This window comes from Anomalospiza imberbis, chromosome 7, assembly GCF_031753505.1.
Source record: "Anomalospiza imberbis isolate Cuckoo-Finch-1a 21T00152 chromosome 7, ASM3175350v1, whole genome shotgun sequence".
NCBI classification, from domain to species: domain Eukaryota; kingdom Metazoa; phylum Chordata; class Aves; order Passeriformes; family Viduidae; genus Anomalospiza; species Anomalospiza imberbis.
Window position 1 is genome coordinate 27227851 of NC_089687.1, and position 16528 is coordinate 27244378.

The 16528-nt window shown below is 36.8% G+C and overlaps 1 protein-coding gene across 5 annotated transcripts in view; it reads left to right on the plus strand.

The window, feature by feature from the left end:
• HYCC2 (hyccin PI4KA lipid kinase complex subunit 2) overlaps window positions 1-16528 on the plus strand; it is a 48126-nt gene that overhangs the window by 17638 nt on the left and 13960 nt on the right. For all 5 annotated transcript variants that reach the window (XM_068196227.1, XM_068196230.1, XM_068196231.1 and 2 more), the window contains 9 exons: window positions 909-1011; window positions 1868-1946; window positions 3012-3113; window positions 8872-9051; window positions 12309-12389; window positions 13076-13191; window positions 13950-14045; window positions 14933-15049; window positions 15732-15819. In XM_068196227.1, the coding sequence (XP_068052328.1) occupies window positions 1896-1946; window positions 3012-3113; window positions 8872-9051; window positions 12309-12389; window positions 13076-13191; window positions 13950-14045; window positions 14933-15049; window positions 15732-15819 (831 nt within the window). In that variant the 5' untranslated portion in view covers window positions 909-1011; window positions 1868-1895. The remainder of the gene's footprint in view (window positions 1-908; window positions 1012-1867; window positions 1947-3011; window positions 3114-8871; window positions 9052-12308; window positions 12390-13075; window positions 13192-13949; window positions 14046-14932; window positions 15050-15731; window positions 15820-16528) is intronic.

Consider the following 16528-nt stretch of genomic DNA (forward strand, 5'->3'; position numbering starts at 1 on the left):
GTCCGAGGTGCCCGGTGCAGCCCAGCCCGGCTGGAGCGGGACGGGCCCGAGCTGAGCGGCTCGCCCTGCTTTCCTCAGTGCTCCTGGGCAGGGTCAGCGCAGCTGGTGTGCTGGCAGTCCTTCAGCTGCCTGTCTTGCCTCTTTGTACAAGTCCTTAAAAATGTCTTTGATATCCAGGCAAATAATTTGAAAGGGAGAGATGATTTGTCCTAAAACTGAACCAGCAGTGGCCATAGCCAGACCAGATGTGGATTGCTTTCCGTGTTGATACAGCAGTTGTGGTTCTCAAGCTGATTCACGCTGAAAGAAGTTCCCTAATAGGGAAGCTTGAAGCTCAGTGCATGGCAGAACCACTAATATACCTGGAGTTTGCTCCTCTGTGTTGTTTTCCTCAGGCTCACTATGAAGGGATTCTTTGACAAAAGGTGAACTTTGGTATAACATGTGATTTTCACAACAGCACTGAAATTTTGGCTCTGTAAGGAATATGTACCTAAGAAATAATAGTATGGGAGAGTCTTTAATATATTAAATTTAAGAATTACATGTTCTCCAAAGTCAGGGCATGAATTCAGTTCACGTTTTATAAAATTATTACTTTCTTCTTTCATCTTATGCTGTTCTTTGTAAGTACTGTGCCTCACTAATATGGAAGGGTTTTCTACATAAGTGACAAAGTCTTTTTTTGGATGAAGGCAATTCCTCCCTTCCTCCTGCTGAAACACTGAGCCTTTTTTTTTTTCTTTTTAATGGCAAATTGCTTTATTGCAAAAGGATTCATGTGGACTTTGGAGGATGTGGTAAACTTCAATTTGTAAGGCCAAAAAATGTTTACATAAATGCTTGTTTTACTTTACTATATTTTTTCCTGATTTTGTGATCATAATATGGGTTTTTTTATCTTTTAGAAAACAGGGCAGTACTTGAAGGCTTGACAAATGCATCCCAGGTTGAAAAATTTCTGCATTCCTTCTCCTCATCCTCCTTTAGAAAACTGACTTCTTTAAAGAGGTAAAGTTGAATGTTGCAGTTTTTTCCCAAGAAGAATGAACTAGAACTCAGTTTCTTCTGTAGCATGTGCTATGATGTTTTAAATTAAATTATATACATGTATCACTATGACATGGTATCAGGATGTCTTTGTATACTTTTGTTTGCAGAGATCTAATTAGTTGTTCTGTTATTTTACAGAATTATTTTTCAGTGCTTATGCTGAAATAAATCACTCAAGTGTTACTTGAATTTAAATTAATGTTATTTCTGAATTTGTTGTATTTTAGGATGCTTTAGGAATCTGAAGCAGTTCCTTGCCCACAAGAGAGTTGGTATTCTCTTAATGACTTCCTTCCAAGGGCCATTGAAAAAATGATACCTTAACTCAAAAAATGTATTGGGAAGCCTTTTATCTTATTTCACTTCACTTTTCATTTAACAAATACTGATTGTTCTTAAATTCACATCTTTCAGAACTCAAAACAAGTAAGTTCTGAGAAGAGAAATGATGATTCCAGTCATGTAGTCTGGCTATTAAAAGGCCATTTATTGTAGGACTTCCATGATGTATGTCAAACATATAATTTTTTGTTGAACCTAAATAATTTTCAAAACACAACTGAAAGACAACTGAAGCACTGAATCCTTCTTTTTTCTCCTTCGCCATTTATGCACAGCATTTTAGACTAAACAAAGAAAACCATTAAATTGCTATTAAAAATGGGACTGATTGTCCAAAATGCAACTTTTTTGTTGTTTTGTATTATATAATTTTTTTGGAAAGATAGTAACAGCTTTTCATTGGGTAGGATTGTAAAAAAACTAAATTTTCCTACCATAACTAATATTTAACTTCTTTTTTTTCCTTCTAAAGGTAAGAGAGAAGCAAAAGAAGTAAGAAAATGCTGGGATCAGAACGAGGTGTGGTGGAAGAATGGCTGTCAGAATTCAAGGTGAACTGAGAAGATTAATGATATCTAAACCATTGGCTTAATGGCACCAAACATAGTAGTGGGATTTTTTAATATCAAATAATTAACATTTTAAATATCTATTACTTGATCTTTCAATTTCTTATAATGCATAAAGCATGCAAAGGTCTGTGTAATTGAGTTGGCTGGTACATAATATGTAATGCATAATTCTAATAGTAATTTATTTTTATTGTTCATTATTGTAGAGCAGAACACTGCAATAGCAATGTGGTCTTTTAAATGTGTATTTTGTGTAGGTCAAGCTGATTGAATTTAACTAACAGCTGGATAATGCAGCCCAAATTTGCAATTGAGGAACCTTTTAATTTAAAAATAATTAGTATATATTTATTTGGACTTTAAAAAAAATCAAAGAAAAATACTTTACTTTTTCCCCCCATGATCTGCATAAGATTAATTGTTTCATCATGAGGATTTTGAAGTATTTTTAAGCTATTTTGCATGTTGATAATTATGCTTCGTGAAATACAGGATATAGCATAAACAAGAAAACAGGATTTCGTGACTGATAAGAAATTAGTCTGTTATTTAAATTAAGAATTAGTAGTTCCTCACATCATTGATGAGAGTAAGTCATTATGTGCTGTTGTTGGAAATTTCCTTAAGTTCCAAGGATGCAAAATCCACAAACATGGTTGCTTGCGGAAGACTCGAGGCTGTCCATGCTCATTCTATACTCTCTACACCTCTTAGATGAGTTGATTTGATAAAGTCTTCAAAAAGATCCTGTTAAATGCAGGCGATAAAGAAAGAGAGTCCTCATACTAAACTAGAGCAAATGATTTATGGACGATGAATCTAAACTGCTTTTGGATTTAACCCTGGAAGTGGTTAAGTGCTCCCAAATGCTATTTGTACAGAGAACTTGTACTCAACAATTAGGTTACAAGTCTGAAAACTTACTGAACTTCAGGACTTTCCTTGGATGTTGGGATGAGCCTTCATTTTTTTGTGGAGATCTTGAATACTTGGAAGCATTCATTGGTCAGGGTAACCTTTTTTTTTTTTTTTTTTTTCCTTTAGGCATTACCTGAATCACAAATTTCCAGCTATGCAGCTACATTGCACCGAAAAAAACCTCTGGTACCAGCTCTTTATAAGGTCATTCAAGACCCAAACAACGAGGTAGGAGATTGAAAAAGACTGTTTTTATTCTCATTACTGGATCTTTCACCTCTACAACTGAAACTGGAGAAACTAAATGAGAGGAAGATTGATTCTTTTTTCTGATGTAGTCTAACATGGGTATCATCCCTCTGTTTAGTCTCTTGTTTTTTGACAGTTACTTTAATGCCTTTCTAGTAAGACACAATCTCATCTGCTTCCAAAAATAATGTTTATGCTGTCTGCTGGTTCTCCTAGCCACAGCTGACTGTTGTGGGTTTTTTTGGTATGGGTTGGTTTTGGTGTTTTGGGGTGTTTTTTTGGGGTTTTTTTGTTTGGTTTTTGTTTGGTTTTTGTTTTTTTGGGGGGGGGGGGTGTTTAAGTTTTTTTTTTTTTTAATTTGTTTTTTTTTCAGTTCCCAGAAACCACCTTTCAGTCATAACTGAGACAAAGTAGGCCTTAGAGTGAAACTCAAAAAGACCAATGTACTTCTTGTGTGGTGGTTTACTACAGTGAAAGATGGAATCAATTTTTTAAATGCCATTAAGATAACAAGATCTTCTTGTGCTTATACTAGTATCACTTTTGTGTAATTTTGTTTACTCTGCTGTAAACAAGAGCAGAACCAGGGCCCCAAAATTTAAATAGACACAATGAAAACTTAGCTAACCCTTGTACATAATTCATTTTGCAAGAGACGTTAAACTGAGCTTTCCAACCCATTGGCTTCTGTGAGGAGCATTTCTGGGCAAGTGTGTGAAAAATAACTTCTGAATAAATTGTGCAAGCATACCATTGTCTGACATGTCAACTACTTTAGATAAAATGCTTACAAATACTTGGTGTATCATCTGTGACTTCTCATATATTGATAAATTAAATGGGTAGTGTACACAGCAAGGAAATTCTTTATTTTCCCAAGTACAGCTCAGCTGTTTTAGAAACCCGAATGCTTGATTGAGCTTCAAGGAGGTTGCATAATGCTCATGCAATTAAAAAAAAAAAAGGCTTCATAGCTGTCAGCTTCATTTCAGTATTATAAATAACCTGCATAGTGACCTTTTTCTATGTGCAGAAAAGCTGCTGTTATTCTCTCTTCAACCTGAAGGCACCATTGCTGCTGTCTATGCATTTGTGTTTGTGTAGACTCCTGAAAATGTAAAAGCTTCTCATTGCTTTGAGAATAAGCATTTAATTTATTTTATTTAAAGAGCAAAGAACCAGATTTGCAAAAAGGTTATTTTTTTGGGGTGGTCTTGTGTTACTGATCACTGATGCTTGTTAAATATTACTCTTTGGAGCAGCTGTTGCTGTTTGGGCCTGATTCTGATACCACAAGCAATCCTAGACACAAAGATGTCCAGCTTCAGGTTCTACTTGTTAAGGCAGATTGTATTTCCTTGTTGTACTTGTTCCAAAGTATTTGCTTATGAGGAATATAACCAAAGTGAATTCATTACATTACATAATTCTGTAGTAATATTTGTCTCTAACTGAGAGGGCTTTTAAAATATGCTTTATAGGGCATTATTTGTTAGAAGGGTAATTCATAAGCCATGAATAAGTACATGTGGTAGACTATTATAAAAATACACTTTCTGGATTCTTAAACTTGATGAGCAAGTAATTCTTTCATGCAATTGAATCATAAAGTTGACTGATTCTTAAAACTTCTAGAAAGTGGCGAACTGTTCAGGGCAAACATGATTTTTTCTAGAAGCACATCATTCTATCTTGATAAGACCAGGATTATTAATTTAACATGGAATCATCATATTTAGGAACCAGACAACCAAGCTGTTTCTCTCTCACCTCAGCAGGTGTCTATTGTTTGTGAGCTATTAAATGAAGGCAAGCATATTGACAAGTTCAATACAGTTGTTACTGTTTGCCTTTGAGGAAGTGCCCTGACGTTTTTAAAGATAAAGATGACTGGAGCAGAAATTTGCATAAAGTGTAGAGAGTGATCTTACTTACAAACAGCTAATTTAACTGAATAATACGTTGATTTTTTTGTAGTATTGGAATTCACAAGTAAAGTGCTTTTGAAGTACTGTTTTTCAGATACTTTTATAATTTTTAGGGTTGGTTTATGGCTGTAGACAATACTCTATGGATGTCAAGTTACTGCACTACTGAAATTCAAATATTGAATATTCATGCTGTGAAACAGAGTGGGATCACCTTTGTAATGCCAAGCAAACCCAGACCCAGTACTCGTGAAATAATAAATGGTTTCACCCATTATGTTATAGTTAAGTCTAAAGTAAGCACATTTTATTTTCTACAATTGAATTCTTCAAAAAGACAAGTATTTCCAATATTTGTCATGCAATTTCTAAAGCATTGCATTTAACTTCAAGATATGACTCTTAGGATTTGGAAAACTTGTAAAATAAGCCAAAGGAAGGCTATTCATCATCTTCCTTAAAACCTGACTGGTTTGCATCTCTGTGAGGTATAAAATGAAGAGTGAAAATTAGATAATTGATGCTCGTTGCATGTTTAAGCCAGTGAAAATGTCATTTGCTTTTTATGCTTATTGCTGCTTATGCTAATAGGAAAGATTTTACAATTAAAATTATTTTGTTTGTTAGGATAAAGAGAGGATTGTAAGAGCTATTTTACTTTGGATTTTTTTTTCTGACTTCTGTGCTACTCAGTTTGCTTTAACTTTGGACTGAAAGATCTTAGAAATTAAAAAATGTGCCAGTTCATGTGTACACCCATTACTGATGACAAAAGCTCCATTTCCTCTGTTTATCCATGTCTTCTCAGTATGTGTATTCAGAGAATTACTTGGAAGAGGCTGGTTCTTTGGAAAGCCATATAAGGAGGATGCAAGGAATACATTTGTTCTTTCTCAGAGTGTGAAATTTTGTGTTTCTAGGTGGGAGGCTATCATACTGTACTTAGATAGGAAAATCCTGGGTGTTTGTGCTTTTGAAAATAATGGTGTTGTAGTATCTTTGTGATGGCAGCTTTTTCTTGTGGAAAAAGCTTACAGCTTTTCTTACTGCTCTGAACACACCAGAAGTGCTATAATGGTCGCAGGTTTTTACCTAAGTAATTGCCGTTGTTAAACATTTTCCAGAACAAATATGACAACTACTAAAAATAAGGAGAATTTGATTGCTTGCAGCACCACTGACTGGATATTGCTTGTATCTTTCTAGGGAGAATGTCTTCCTTAGTCATAAAAGAATAATTTTATAAAAATTTCATTTGAAATTTATAAAAATTTCAAATTTCATTTCATTAAAACTCGGTAACTGCTCTGGTTGAGTGGCATCTGACTTAGCTAAAATAAATTTTTCTTTTCCACTATTTTTAATGGGACTTGGATTAGACTGGCTAATTTCAAATAGGAAACAGCTTTAGGCTGCTGTCATCTCTAATCTAATGTGAGTACTATTTATAGCATTGCCATTGTATATATCTGGTTTCAGATAATATTTTTAGCTTTCCTTGCACTTGTTAGCTCACTGCAGATATGCTTGCATGTTTTGTTTTCAGAGGTTTCTTTTTCTTCTTTCTGTTCTCCTCTTGATCATATTTTCTTTTAAAGAAATATCTATAAATTTATTTATGATGTCCAAATTACTTAGCAACCACTTTTTTATATTTGAACATTGAATTATGTTAGGCCTTTCACAAAGCAAGGATACAGTTCTATTTTGGAGGTTAAGAACATTTGCTGTAACAGTTGGTTTTAATAATTATTGTCACTTTTAGATAGGAGTTTCAATTAAGTAAATAATCATTAAGAAAGGATACACTTATGCCTCTTTTGAACATTAAATGCTATACATGTATGAAATACTAGAATAAATATACTACCAGAAAGCTGTACCATTTTTCCTTAAAGTGGTTTTAATAGAAGCTTTACAGACTTCTAATTTCATTTAGACCCCAAGCCAAAACTTAAGTGGTTAGTTATTTTATATCTTTCTATCTATCTGTCTTTCTGTATATGCATATAAATAGAAATGTGTATGTGTATAGACAGACAGATTTATATGACTTGTAAAAATCCATTTGTTCTAAATGACTGGACTTCTCTCATTCTGTATCAACTTTGTCAGTGTCATCTTTCTTGGCTCTCCTTGCAGAGTCTCTCTCTGCTTCTGTTGTAAAAGCTGGCTTCTAGCTTAGAGTAACAAGTCTGTCAATAGAAGCCTTGTTACACAAGGTACTTACACCAGAGCCATGTTTTAGAAGAGATTTCTCTGACAGCTGAGTTTTATTCTACGTAAATGTCATATTATGGCTTACATAATCAGTGGTTAAGTATGGTGTGCTACATTGACCAGAATATTGTGTGTTGGAAATGAAACTGTTTCCTGGGTGATGCTCTCTTAATAGATAATTCTGTCAAATTTATGTTTTATGTTTGTGATATACCAGTATAGAATATCTAAGTGTAAATATAGGTATGTGAAATTGTACATTCGTAGAGCTTTATGGCATTGCACATTTATCAAACATTCCAGCTATTCACTTGCAGAAATGTTGGTCCCTGTGCTGTTAGCAAGGGACTCCTAAGTTTTTTAAGAGGATGGATGGTTCACAACAAACCACAGAAATATATCTTTGTGCAGCATAGCGAAATTCTACAGGAAGTTTATGATTATGATGAATAGACAAATTGATGAAAAAAGAATGCATCAAAGTCCATGAAATATGCTGCTGCTAATGCTCTTAAAGTCCCGGGTGCATATGCCTGAGAGTGAAAGGAGGGCCATATATGCCTTATCTAATCTGTATATCTGTGTGTCTAAGAGAGTTGCATGAAGTACTGTTAGAAAGAAGACTTGAGATTCTGGCCTCTATTTTCTTACTCTGTAGCTCTTCTATATGAATATGGATGCCTTAGGTTATATGTATGCCTCTGTCTTTTTGGACACTGAATCCCATAAATATTTTCCTTATGTCAGATCATCCCATTTGGTACAACACGATATTAGATAGTGAACACAAACCTTAAAAAAATTTGTCTTGGAAATTTTAATTTCAATTTTTTTCCCTCAAGTTTTGATTTTGGTAATAAAAACTTGATTAGTCATAGGAAAGAATGAGACTATTCAGAGTGGTTCTTTCTGCTTTTTTCCTGTTCCCTAACAGTTCCATGGATGAATCTTAGGTATTGGTTTAGCATTGTAGACTCTTAAAATGGCAGGTTTACCTCATGCTTTTATCACACTGACTTAGTAGGGGTCTTTATTTTCATTATTGTAGTGAAACCTGAACTGCAACTCAAAATGAAAAGATCAGTTTGCATTGTAATGAACACGCTTAGTTATTGGTTTTGAAAATCAAAAGGTGTAGGTAAGAAATGAATTCATATTTCGTTCAATGGACTTGTCATTAACAGCTGATCTTTAACCTTTGTACTTTCATAGACCTTACAACTGCACTTAACTTTTACAGTGCACATAGTTCAAACCACGTGTCTGTCACACACCTTAAATTAGTACCTGTACAGAAAATAAATATTGTGCTGACAGCCCTGGAGAAGAATCTTCCCAAAGCACACATGGTAGTGGCTGTGGTGGCCACATGTCCAAATGCTGCATACCAGTTCCCCTCAGGTCTGTCCTTATGGATCTCCTTAAACAGAATGCAGATACCAGTGTGATTCGTTCACTCACTTGCCAGCAGGGAATGCAATTTTTACTGACTGCAACGGCTATATGATATAGCCCCTAGATTTGTTGTTTCACTCTCCCTTATTAGAGAGGCCCACCAGTAACTGATGAGCTTTTTTGCCTTTCCACAGCTCCTGGAGCCTGTTTGCCACCAGCTCTTTGAACTTTATCGGAGTTCTGAAGTTCGACTCAAGAGATTCACGCTGCAGTTTTTGCCAGAGCTGATCTGGGTTTATCTGCGTCTCACTGCCAGCAGGGATAGGCAGAGCAATGGCTGCATTGAAGCATTGCTGCTTGGCATTTACAATCTGGTGAGTGACATGAGTGGGAATGGCTGAGGAAAGCTTTGATCTGAAGTTTTGCATCACTGACCACTAGGAATAAAGTAAATTACTGGAATAACAGATTTAAAATTAAAATATACTTCAAGGAAAGTGTATTTAATACAGAGAAAAGCATAATGTAATGAAAGTTTAGTAAAGATGTGTTTGCAAAAATATATATTTTTAAATTATCTTTTTTGGAAAAAGCATTTTCACTGAAAATAATTATCTCATGGGCTTTCTAAAACTTTTATATATTTCGGTTTATAAGGAAATTAGGTAGCCCTTCTTAATGTTGCAAAATATGACTTCTTATGATTGTCAGGCTCATATGCTTAGTCAGTCTTGATGTGTCACTTCCTCTGCCCTCCCATGTACTCTGAACATGTCTTTTTTAAGGGTAGTTTGATGATGAAGCCACTCTGCATGTAAGCACTCAGATATATGCATGTGTCCATTTGAGTCAGATAATTGTCTTGAGGGGAGCTGTGATATTAAGAATAAGTAAAAGTAACAGTAAATTATTAAATTTGGCTGTTAGATGCAAAAGCAGTTTTTTACATCCTTACCCTGGCCTGGAAGTATTTTCTTTTGCAATGTGGTGAGGCTGTTTGATAAATTCAGCAATACTGCCACAAGAGCCATTCTCCAGTGGGAATTTCTGTGGTATAGGACCTTAAAACATACTCTACTGAATATCACCCTTCCCTCTAATGTCATTGTAAACTCCTCCTTTCAATTGTGGGTTGCATTTCTACACATAAGACACAGAATAGGCAAACTGTGATTCTTAAAAATAAAATGTATTCTAGTTATGTGTCTGTAGATCATCTCTAACAACTGGAAGGTCTAGTTATTTTAGATTTATTTTGATAGGAAAAAAAAACCACTGGAAACTGCTTGGAAATGGATTTTTTAGTACTGTCTGTTGGATTGAAGTAGAACATTTATCTGTCCTCCCTTTTTTTCATGACTGTTCTGCAGTTCATTTGAAAGTCATGTTGGTGATTCATATTCTTTAAGGACAGTAATTTCTCCATTCTCTGCTGTCGTGGTTTGACATGGAAGTGAATTCTTTCAGGAAGTTGGGTCAAACCAATCAGTTGTCAAGTTTGGATATTGGCACCTGAAGTGACCACTGAAGATAGGGATACGCCTCTGAGAACACAGGGGGTTAAAAGCAAGAACTCCCAAGAGCTCGCTCTCTTTGGTTCCGGTCAGGGTGCTGTGCAAACCTCCCTGCCCAGCCATGGGGCTGGGTGGGGAAGGGGAAGCCATGTGGCCTGGTCGAGGTGAGCCGAGGGGTAGAAGGACTGGAACCGAGCCAGCTCCTGTGGACGGAAGGATGGAGAGAAGCGGAGATGTCTTTGTCATCCCCCCCAGAGGGAAGAGATAGAGAGTCCGGACGGCACCTGTAACTTTGCCAGTGGAGGAGAAGGAGAGGGGGGAAGGTGCCCAGCCTTGGCCTTGGGAATCGGCTGCTGGGCAGAGATTTCAGCCGTCCAGAGAGTCTGAGCTTTTAACCCTTTCTGAGAAATGAAGGCTTTGTAAAATATTACTCCTCCTTGATTTGAAGTAGAAGAGAGACAGTCTGGGATCTGAGATGATGGAAGAGGAAATTTTTGAGTTGGAAGGAGATGATGGAGTGGCTTGTGGCTGGACTTTTCTTGTTAGCCATAGACTGAACCAAATTCTCCTGACAGAGGCTGCACTTAGGGGGGTGCGTTGGTGAGCCAAGAGACTTGTTTCAGTGATTACCAGCAGAGGAGGAGAGAGAACAGAGGAGAGTTGAAGAAGGTGTGGGGAAGCCCTCTGTCTTTGAGGAAGAAGAAGAGGAGAAGAAGACCTCTGTTCTTGGACCCTCGGCCCCAGGGGAAAATGGGGGGGACTGTAGTCCCAAGATGAGAAACTGAACTGTTGTCTCTTTTGGTCCATGGCAAAGCATCCTTAAAGGAGCCCTATGAGCAGTCTGTCCATGCACGGTGGTGAGAGCACTGTGACATGGAAAGGAGAGTGTCACCATGGCAGATTTTCTCCGGGTGGTTGCCATGTGTGACATGGAAACACAAGGGTGGCAATTGTGTTTCCTGGGGGGTCTGTGGCAGAAGAGAGACTCCTGTCTCCCTTGAAAGATTGAGTATTTGATTATCTGAAGGGTAGCAACTTGATCAGGGTCCCGGGTGGTGTCTCACTGTTGGGTTTGTTTGGAAATTAGGTGAGAGGAGGAGGGGTGTTTTGGAAGGTCTTCATCCAGGATTTAGTGTTTGTAGTTTTTATAGTAGTAGTAGATTAATAAAGTTCTTTTCTTTGTTATTAAGCTTGGGCCTGCTCTGCTCTGTTCCTGATCACATCTCACAGCAATTATTTAGAAAAGTACATTTTCATGGGGGCGCTGGCATCGCGCCAGTGTCAAATCATGACATCTGCAAATTCAGAAAGAAAAAGACCTCAAAATGAACAGTGGCTTCCACAATTTTTTTCTTCAATGAAGCTGATATTTTTCTGCACATGGACTGAGAGTGAAGTTATTTTCTGAATACTTAGAAAGTGAAAGGGGTAAATAAATCTTCTGTGTTCTGACAAATTCTGTCAGCCATTCTCCTGTTATAATCCTTGAAGCCTGCTACAAGTACTGAGCTGCCCTGGGCTAAACTTTTACATAAACTGGAATGACTGGAGCTTATTGTTTGAAAATTTGCTGTACAAAGTGCAAAGGCGGGATTTTAGGTTGTAGTCTTATGTAATTCCTCTTAGTATGTTTTCTTTTAAAACTGCAGGGTTTGCTTATGTAGTAGCCTAGCAACTACAAAATCTGACCCGTTTGAAAGCCTTTGAAGAAAACACTCTTGTGTTTCCTCCTGAGGAAACTTTGCCAGTCCCCTTGATTTCACCTTTTCTCTGTGGCGCACTTATTATGAAATACTACCCATTGTCGGCAAGTGACTCATCAGCCCTTCTGTGTCAGTATCTTTAGTCTCACTGATTAAGGAGCTGGTGTTGGGGGTTTTTTTAAGTATTGCACACTAATTCTGCAGAGCAGTTTGTGATAGAGGTATTTTCCCACTTATTAAATACGTATGTTGATATTGTTGATATTCTGCAAATGCACAAAGTCCTTGGGGCGTTAGTAGTCTTATCAGATCAGGACATTTAACTTATTTGTTAAATTCCTTCTGAGAGCTGAAAGTTATTCCAACTCCTGTCTCCTTACTTCTGTTTGAGTTCTGGTTTTGTTTTTAATGCAGGAAATTGCTGACAAAGATGGAAATAACAAAGTTTTGTCTTTCACCATCCCTTCATTATCTAAACCCTCAATATATCATGAGGTAAGAGAGCTACTGCGGTAAATTAAAATTGGATCTACTATTCTAGAGGAATGGAAACTGGATGCATTTGATGCATCCATTCCAAACTATTCCATTCTAGAGGAATGGAAACTGGATGCATTTGATGCTACAGACTATTTTAGATGCATCTTGTTGTAGTAAGTTTTCAATGTCTGTAGCTTGCAGTTAGGGTAATAGAATGCTACAGAATTTGTAGAAGAATAGGAATATAAATGTTCAAAAATCTTTGCCCATTTTTAATATAGTTATGTTGTAGTTGCAACTGGTTTTTTTTCACCTCTTACATGTTAGCATAAAAGTAGTCTTGCTTCTAACTCTTCTTTAGTTCATTTAGAACTTGCAATTGTGTTTTTCTTTCACTAATGATTTTGGACAAAAGGTCTGTGTGATTAGGACAAACTTACTGTACATGGATATGTAAGAATCAAAGTTGAAAATTGTTCTCACCTGCTGTATTACTTGTAAGTGTGTACACTTTATAGCAATGGAACTAGGTAATGTTTTTAGATCCACTGTATTCTAGAGTAATCTCAATTTTTACAGATCACAAGGTAAGTGTGTCTTTTGCCTCAGGTAGTTAGGAGCTTTAATGCTTTTGGGGAATTTTTACTTATGACTTAACTTCTCCCCCCTCCTTCCTTCCTTCTCCCACCACCTACTTCTAGCCCTCTACCATTGGATCCATGGCTTTAACTGAAGGAGCATTAAGTCAGCATGATCTTATCAGAGTAGTTTACAGTGATCTTCATCCTCAAAGAGAAACCTTCACAGCACAGAATCGGTAGGTGGATGTACTCTTAATATTAAAGGTGCTTCACTAGGGAGACAAACCTTAAACAAAACAAAAGTATTTTGTGATCAGTCCTTTCTCAGCATTAAGTGCTCAGAAATAAATCTAGAGAACAGCCTTAGTAATCTTGAGTATAATTTTTTTTCTTTGTTCCATCCATGTATGTTGTGCTAGTTTTGAAGAATAACTTCTCTGCCATTTCTGTGTCTGCATGGAATATCTTTTATTTTATGGCTGTCTATTCAATTTTTCCTGGAAGTGTAACAAAATTCAGCTTTGGATCAGGGGCTATGACTCCTTTTTCTTCTGGAAAAAGGAAATGGAGCTAAGTGGATAGACAGAACCAGGAGTGAGAGAAATTGCCCTGCTGTTTAATGACTGTTAGCTTTACCTGTGTCTAAAGATAGCACTGGGAAAACGGATAAAATAATTTTGAATGCATTGCAGACATTTCTGCTTCTATAAGTGTCCAAATATTACACCGTATCTCATTTCCTTTGCGTTTCCTGTATATGCTAATGGCTTTCTAGATTTTCAGAAGAATAAATTTAAGTATTTATAGTGAACCTTTGATAGCCTGTTTCAAGTTAGTGAATTATAATGAAAGAGGATTAAAGGATTTGTGTGTTTACTTCTGACACTTCTTCCTGTAGGGTGCTTTTTGAGACTGAGTTGTAGATTTCTTGTCTTAAATTTCAATGAAATATTAAGAATATAAACAATGGAAGATTTTGCTCCTCTCTTTCCAGGTTTGAGGTGCTGAGCTTTCTTATGCTGTGTTACAATTCAGCTATTGTCTACATGCCTGCTTCTTCTTACCAGTCACTTTGTATGATGGGTTCCAGGTGAGACACTTGCCTTTGAGGTAGTCTTCAGGGTCACCTAGACTTTCAAATATTCATCCAGTAAAGGAAAGTACTCTCTGATGGGGATAGATTGGTTCTTGGTATGCTTCCATCATTTTCGCTTGAGTTGTGGCTATGCTAAATTTGCCAGATATGTTTCATTTTCCTGCGTCTGAATATTAGATCTGTTCTTTGAGTAGAGAAGCAAGACAACATTTTATATGCAAGGGACTTCTGTTGTTTTGGAGACAGTGCCACAGTTTCTGTGTTTGAGTGGCCATGTGTTGCTTCCATGATGAAGATTCAGATAGTAAACTGATGCAATAAGGATATAATAAATTATCCTGGTTTCAATGTAGGCAGTATATGGGAAGACAGGCTCCTTTTTCAAGAGTCAGAAATATTTCTTACAAGGCAGCTAAGAGCAGTTCTCAAGCCTATAATATGTGTGTTACCTATCTGACTTTAGGTATAAGGTGTCTTGCATGCTGTCGTCATACATTAGATGGGAGGTGACATAATTGTCTTCTGTACGACTGAAATGTTTCCTATAGGGAAAATTGGTTTCAGTTACTGAATTTGAGGGAGAGTCTTCTGTCTGGTAGTAAAGAACATCTTGCCAGCCCTGTTCTTTAGAAGCTGGTTCTGATTTGAGGGAAACAGGTGGAGTTAGTGGCTACATGGGTGTAGCACTGGTCTGTCAGCAAGCTGCATATCAAGGCACTGCTACAAAACTTCTCTAATGATTAGGAATGCAACAAAAGAATGTTCTATGTTGTGTATTTATATTTTAAAAATAAATTTGAAAATAACTAAAATCTCTGCGATACAAAGACATTTGTAGTCTTTGTGGAGTTAATACTTTCTTGTAATGATGTTGTTTTTAGGCTGTGTGTGAGTGGATTTCCACGGCAGCATGAAAAACGCTGGAAAGAACACTGTGGTAGAGTGGTGTTAGACCCTGACTTCATGGTGCAGCTGCTCACAGGTGTCTATTATGCCATGTAAGTGGACAGGATTCTCTTACTTAAAGAGAAAGGTCTGCTTTTACATGAATTAAAATATAAATGCCACTTCTTTTATAATTGAAAAAATATTTAGGCTCATAACACAAGTTTGTATTCGATTAGTGGATTTCCAATTACTAGCTTATTCAGCCAACAGATAATTTGAAAATATTTTTGTCAGCACTGAATTAGGGGATGAAGGGCCAGCAGTAGGTGCTGAAGAGAGTTAGGTTTCTGGTTTCAGTTTTTTCCACCTTGCCAGTACCACAGATACCTTCTATTCACAAGCAAAATGAACTTGGATGACAAGATAAACGGATGAAATACAGACCTCTTAAATGTCAGTAGCATCTGAGGTAGAAAAATAAATTTCTAGAGCAAATTCAGTTCTGCTAAGTAGCATTAGCATTTGCATATTGACCCCATTTTTTTAAAGTTTGTCCTGATTATGGCATCAGTTTTGTCTTGTTTGGAGGTAACATGGAAAGGCTTTCTTGTTACGCCAAAAAGTTAATAAAATACGTTGTAGTGCTAGAAGAAGTGAATGTACACTGTGGTGTACATACAGTTGATGAATTTTCTGTATAAGCTGAGAAGTGCAAAGCTGGATTTGGGCAGAAAAAAGGACAAGTTTGTTTTCATAAGATGCGGAAAATAAATATCTGTCTTTACTTTTTAGATATAATGGTCAGTGGGAGCTTGGCCAGGAGGTATTGGAGGACATAATTTACAGAGCACAGCTTGAACTCTACTCACAGCCCCTGCTGGTAAGAAACAATCCATTGTAATTTATGGGCTTGGTTAAGAGGAGTATGGATGTGTTTCTGAAATGGAGTGGTAATGGAAGCTTTTGTGTCCATTCACTGCACTATCAAATGCAAGTGATTTGTTAACAGCTGGTGTTTGCAACATAGGTATTTATACCATACTTTTTCTGCTGAGTATTAAGCCAGGGTGCTAGGATCTTCTAGGGCTCATTGAGACTGAAAGCTAGGATTTTGCTAATATGTTACAGTTGGCTCAAAATGTTTGTCGTTTTGACATAAGCTACTCATGAGTGGTTCAAAGAAGCTTAACTGAATAGTTGTATGTTATAGGGCATTGGTTGCAAAAAAGGTGTTTTCTTTGCTTCTAGACCTCCACCAGGGTTGAGACTAAGCTGTGTGTTTCAACTGGTAACAAAGTAGAGAAAGCAACAGCAGCATACAGCTGAAAGTGAAAAGGAGCTCCAATCCCAGAGTCAGTGCCAGATTTTGTTTGATAAAAGTCACACAGGTCTTAATCTTTACCTTGTTTGGAGGAACAGCAGTAAAATGGAGTAGTTCTGATTGGGGTGGGGATTTTTTCAGTTTTCATCGTATTTGCTGTTCCAATAATGAAAAAAGAGAAATGGGGAAAGTGGTGAAACTGGGCTGGATGCAGGTGGGTGTGATTGGGAAGGATGAGAAGGTTGAAAGAGAGATAGGAGAAATTTTT